Consider the following 6,099-nt stretch of genomic DNA (forward strand, 5'->3'; position numbering starts at 1 on the left):
CTGGGGGGTGGTGGGGGTGGAGGGTATTTACATCCCTTTGGGCTTGGCTACGTTCTCCCTTATGGTTCCGTCTCCTCACGCACGGAGGTTATCAGCGCCCCGCACGCGGGGATGCCGACGGCGGGAGCCGCCCACGCCACGTCCCGCCGGGGGGGAATCGGCTGCCCTGCCCTGCCGCGCCCTGCCGGCACCGCCACCGCCACGGACACGGACACGGACACGAACACGCAGCGCAGCCCCGCCGCCCATCCGGCCTCGCGGCCGACTCTAAGCCAGGAGCGCAGGAAGCGCCCAGCGCCGCAGACCCCGTCCCAGCGTGGCCCCACGCGCCGCAGCCCCGCGATACCCTCGGCCCCTTTAAGGCCCCGCCGCGCTCCTCACCCACGCGGCGCCACGGCCGCGTCCCTGAGCCGCCTCCTGATTGGCCCCTGCCTCGGCGCGGCCGTTCTGATTGGCCGCCTGTCAGCGCGTCCGCCGCCGCCGCCCTAGACCAATGGGCGACCGGTAGCGCCCCTCCCTCCGGCTACCTCGACCAATCGGACGGCGCCCCCGCACCCCCGCCTCGGCGCTCGGCGGAGGGCGCAGCCAATGGGAGGGCGCGGGGAGGTTGGCGCCGCTTTCGCGGCAAAAAGGATTTGGCGCGCAAAGGCGCGCGGGGCCGGAGCGCGGGATAGCCCGGCGGCGGCGCGGCGCGGAGCGGCCCCGCGCCCGGCATGGGCCGCGCCCCCGCCCCGGCCGCGGCCCCGCGCCCCGCGCCGCCCGTCACCTGAGCCATGGCTACGGCGGGCGGCGCGGCGGGGCTGGCGGCGCTGCTGGGCGGCGCCTCCCCGCACCTCCTCATCGTCTCGGCCTCCGAGGAGCCCGCGGGCGGCTGCCGCCCCGACGCCGACCTTCTGCTCTTCGCCACGCCGCAGCCCTCCCGTCCCGGCCCCGCGCCGCGCCGCCCCGCGCTGGGCCGCCCGCCGGTAACCCGCGGGACGGGGGAGGGAGCGGGGGGCGGCGGGGCCTCCCGGGGTGGCGCGAGCCGCCGGGCGGGGCCGGGCCGCGCAGTGCCCACGCGAGACGGCTGGCGGGAGCGGCCCCCCCTCAGGGCCCGGCCCCGCGTTAGGGCCCGGCCCCGCGGGGCAACCGCCGCTCCGGAAGCTGCCGCCGGGACCGCCTTCCGCCCGCGCGCCCGCGCCGCTGCACGGGGCTGCCCCCGGAGGCCGGGGCCGGGCCTGCCGCCGCGGTGCGTTCCGCTTCCCCGCGCTGAGGAGGCCCTGTCCCGCAGGTGAAGCGGAAGCTGAACTTGGAGACGGATCACCAGTACATAGCCGAGAGCCTGCCCGCGGCCCGCGGCAGGGCCCGGATCCCCGGCAAAGGTACGGCGCGGCCCTCCCCGCTGTGCTGCCAGCTCGGAGCTGCGGGCGCGGCCGTCCTTGTGCGGCCGTCTCGGCCGGCTGCGGGCGCAGTGCTGGCTCGGTCCCTTCGTTCATGACGGGCCGCGTCACCTCCCGCTTCACCTCTGCCATCTGCCGTCCCCCTGGGAGCGTCAGGCCTTGCCTGGCTGCTCGCTGTCAGATTTCAGTAGTGGGGCCCCGCAGCGCCCATTCCCCGAGCTTCCCCCCCAGACAGCAGATGTCGGGGTGCTGCTCACCTGCAAGGTGTGGCGGTGTTGGTGCTGGGGCTGTCCTGGGCCCCGCAACTGAATCCTGCACCTGTCCCCAACAGGGACAAAGTCTCCCGGGGAGAAATCCCGCTATGAAACCTCTCTGAACCTCACCACCAAGCGCTTCCTGGAGCTGCTCAGCCAATCCCCCGATGGTGTGGTGGATCTCAACTGGGCAGCCGAGGTGCTGAAGGTGCAGAAGAGGCGCATCTACGACATCACCAATGTCCTGGAGGGCATCCAGCTCATCACCAAGAAGTCCAAGAACAACATCCAGTGGCTGTATGTCCCCAGGATGGGGGGAAACACAGGAGCCACTGGGGTTGGGTGTAGGGTGGAGGAGGGAGGGCAAAGCTCAGAGCAGTGCTGGTGCCCGGGTCCTGCCCTGAGGTCAGGCGGTGATGGCAGCACTGGGATGTTTGTGCTGGGGGTGACGGCCCTGTGTATCCCAGGGGCAGCCAGGTGGCCGTGGGGGCCTCCAGCCGACAGCGACTGCTGGAGAAGGAGCTGCGGGATCTGCAGGCGGCCGAGCGGCAGCTGGACGATCTCATCCAGACGTGCACGGTGCAGCTGCGGCTGCTCACCGAGGATCCCTCCAACCAGCAATATCCTTCGGTGCGGGGCCAGGATGGGGCTGGCTGGGCTGGGCTGGAGAGGTGTGGGGAATGGAGCCCCACCAGCACCCACAGTCACTGTTTGGGGTTTTGTGTGTGAATGTGTCCCTGTGTCTGCTCCTTGACCCACCACACTGCAGCCTATGTCACCTGCCAGGACCTCCGGAGCATCGTGGATCCCTCTGAGCAAATGGTGATGGTTATCAAGGCACCCCCAGAGACCCAGCTGCAAGTCTCAGACCCGGCAGAGGTGAGTTTCCCAGTCCCCCCCGTGGGTCTGCACAGCTCTTGGTACTACTCCGCCTTGGCACTCCGTGTCCCAGCTGTCCCTCTTGTCCCCAGGCTTTCCAGGTCTCTGTGAAAAGCACTCAGGGCCCCATCGATGTGTTCCTCTGCCCCGAGGACAGCTCAGGGGTCTGCAGCCCTGTCAAGAGCCCCTTCAAGGCACCTGCTGAAGAGTTGTCCCCTGGCTCATCGCAGCAGAGAGCCTCCCCGCTCCTGCATCCTGCCCAGGATGTGAACATGCTGCTGCCTGGTGAGCAAGATGGGGATGGGAATGGGATGAGGGCAGTGCCGGGGCTATGGCGCGGGGACACTGTCATGACTGTTGTTCCAGTCCCAGGAGCATGAGCGAAAAGGGCTGCATGAAGCACAGAACTGAGCTCGTGGCTGTGTGTTAGGGGCAGCCTGGCCTCCATGCTCACATCATGCAGTGCCAAGTAGCTGGACTCAGTGATCTTTATAAGTGAGTCCCTTCCAAATTGGGATATTCTGTGATCCACCCAGCTGTCGGCTTTGCTTCTACCCAAGCTTGGCAGAGGCAGCCCTGGAGCTTTCTGCTTAGAAAAGGACACTGGCCTTCTTCATCCCACCACTCAACAAGTGGTCTGGGTCATGCTGCCCGGTTGGCCTGAATATTTCTGAGCTCTCCCAATGCTTTGTGTGCAATCCGCATGGCCTCAGTGGCTCAGAGCACAGCAATTCTGCTGTTCTGGTGTGTGCTGTGGGGCTGACAGCCATGGTCTGTCCCCACAGAGGCACTGCTGCCAGGCACAGTGCTGCCCTCCAAGTGCCCCGTGGAGGACGTGAGCTTGTCGCCGCTGGCCTCCATGGACACACTCCTGGAGCAGGGCAAGGACGATTTGTCGGGCTTCCTGGCGGATGAGTTCATTGCACTGTCGCCACCACAGCCACAGGATTACCACTTCGGCCTGGAGGATGGTGAGGGCATCAGTGAGCTCTTTGACTGTGACTTTGGGGACTTCACGCACTTGGACTTCTGAGGTTCTGTCCTGATTTCTGAAGCTGCCCCACTGCCAAGGAGATGTGGGCAGGGCTGAGGACAGCCACATGGTGCCCTGTGCCTTGGCGTGGCTCTGGTGCCTTCCTTGGGTCCCTGTGCTGCAGCAGCTCTGGGGCCCCCTCCATCCGTCCCCTCTGCAATATTTTCTTCCTTCCCTTCTGGCATCTCCACGCCGCGATGGGACAGAGCCCAGCTTGGTGCTTGAGCCCTCACAGGGGGCTGCTCCTGTCCCAGGAGGAGGATGCTGGGGAGCAAGGGGTCCCCATTGGGTGCCCCCCACTGCGGGCCAGCCACAGGGTGCCCATGGCAGAGCTTTAAGCAGTCCTGTGTATAGATCAGATTAATTTATTGTTCCCTGGGGACAGCGTTTAGTTTCCCGGGAGGGGTTGGGGGGGGTATGTGGTGGTGTGGGGGTTTGCCTGGAGGTTTCCTTGTGCTGGGAAGGGCCAGCTCTGCAGGGTGGCACCGTGCCCGCAGAGCGCAGGGTATTTATTTATTATTTATGCCGTGAGGGGCTCTCCCGGGATGGCGGGAGTGGGAGCGGGGGGAGGTGGTGCAGGAGGAGGGTCCCGGCAGGGTGTGCTGGCCCCAGAGCTTACATGCATCAGATGGCTGCGGGAAGAGCGATGGTGTGGGCTGGGGGTGTCCCAGGATGTGTGAAGATGGGGAACATGTGCACCCCCAAGCTCCAATGAGGACCAAATGTTGTCTCCAGGCTTTCTCTCTAATTTCCTGTGCAGTCCTTCAGGCTGAGTGCATTTTGGGTTTGTTTCCTCCTCCCTGGCTCCAAGGGGCTGTGGGGAGGATGGAGGGGCCTTCAGGCCAGGCTGGAGCCGCACTTTCACTTAATGCCTTTAACAAGCTTGTGTTCCGCTGAGCTTCGTGTTTAATAAAGGTTTCTACTGACTGTGGCCTTCACTTTGGGACTGGGCTGCGAGCAGTGGGGAGCTGAGATACTGCCTGCACCCAAACAAATAAGGCCTTTGAGGTTAACTTTTTTAACTTGAAATACAGCGGTGGTGCTTTCGGAGCCTGCAGGAAGCACTTTGGTGCTCATCTCCCAGGGTGGTGACACAGCCTCAGCCCCAGGCGGGTATTCCACCCAGCATGGGTGCTGGGACACAATGGGGTGTCCCTGGGGGGCTGGGGACAGTGGCACATGGTCGGAACAGTGGGGACAGCCCTGGAGTGGGGCTGAGGGCAGCTGTGCCCCATCTTGTTGGTGGGAAGGGATGAGCCACTTCCTTCCCCTCTTTGTCCGTCACTCCTCTTTCTGCCTGGCTTCCTGCGTGTTACTTGTTTAAACTCTGATAAATATTTCACTCCAGCCTGCATTGCATAACCCCTCTGTTCTTGCTCAGGCTTTAGAGCAGTTTGGAGTCCAGTTTGGGGCTGTGCCACATGTGGCCCCACTGAGATAGACACAGTGTCCTTGTGGCTCCTGGGGCTGAGCTGTGAGCTGGGCATGGGCTGAAGGGGTGCTTTACCTCTGGGCATGTGCTGGTCCCTCCCCTTCCCTGTGGTTCTGAAGAAGCTGGTGGCCACGGAGCATCCTTAGCCACCTCCTCTCCCACTTGCAGAAGGGGCAGCTGCTGGGGGCTGGCTGAGCCCTGGGAAGTGGCAGGTTGCACAGATAGGAATCCATTGTGAAGGTTCAGGGATGTTTGCTGAGAAACCAACCCCAGCTGGGGGCACTTCGCTGCCAAACCCAGCCTGGGCGGACATGCAAGTGTAGAGTGAATATTTATCCCCTCCTGGTGTTGGCTCCGTGCTTTATTTAAGGCAGGGATCCCGCCTGCCTTGCTGCTGGCTGCAGTGTGTGGGGGCAGCACTGCTTTTCCCTGCAACAGCTGACCCATAGCAACAGCACAGCTCCTCCATTACCCAGAGCGAGAGCAAACGACCACCAGCACGGAGCAGAGCCCTGGCATACCCGCTCCTTGCAGAGCAGGGACAGATCATGTCCCCGTGTGCCACGCAGCCCATCTCCAGAGCACTGCATCGGCTGCTCTGTGCTGCAAAAATAACTGCTGTGTCCCGAGGATGAGTCACAGTGCAGCTGAAGGGCTTCCCCGCTTCTATTTTGGATTGCTGGGGAAGGAGCTGAGAGCTCGTGTAGGAGTTCTCATTTCTGACAAGCACAAGGGATGCAGTGAGCGTGGCCCCTCAGCCCTGCAGGGTGGGAGGGAGCAGGGTGGGAGGCAGCCCGGCTCTGCCCCAATATGGGACAGCCGAGGAGCTGTGCACTCTGCATCGCGCCAGGATCCAGTACTTCACCTTCTGAAGCCCATTTGCATTTCTGCAGAGAGCAAACAACGTGGGGAGCTGAAGCACGGCATCATTTATGCATGAGGCACCACGAGGAGCTCCACTGACTTGTGCCCAGCTGTGCTGTTGTGCCCTGCTCTGCCCAGGCAGCACAGCTGAGGGGACCGCACAGCCAGGAGAGGGTCCATAAGGGACCCCACACCTAGGGGAGGCATCATGGGGTCCTCTGCTGAACCCCTGCAGCCTCAGAACCTGCAGATATCCTG

At 64.0% G+C, this 6,099-nt stretch overlaps 1 protein-coding gene across 1 annotated transcript; it reads left to right on the forward strand.

Moving 5' to 3' along the window:
- Positions 1 to 773: 773 nt before the first annotated feature.
- Positions 774 to 3,545, forward strand: E2F1 (E2F transcription factor 1; the record flags this gene model as incomplete). Its single annotated transcript, XM_079543584.1, has 7 exons — positions 774 to 965; positions 1,271 to 1,361; positions 1,711 to 1,930; positions 2,101 to 2,306; positions 2,403 to 2,512; positions 2,605 to 2,797; positions 3,298 to 3,545. The coding sequence occupies 7 exons, from the start codon at positions 774 to 776 to the stop codon at positions 3,543 to 3,545; spliced, it is 1,260 nt and encodes a 419-aa protein (XP_079399710.1).
- Between the last annotated feature and the right edge of the window lie 2,554 nt (positions 3,546 to 6,099).

This window comes from Tetrao urogallus, assembly GCF_951394365.1.
Source record: "Tetrao urogallus genome assembly, chromosome: 16".
NCBI lineage: Eukaryota > Metazoa > Chordata > Aves > Galliformes > Phasianidae > Tetrao > Tetrao urogallus.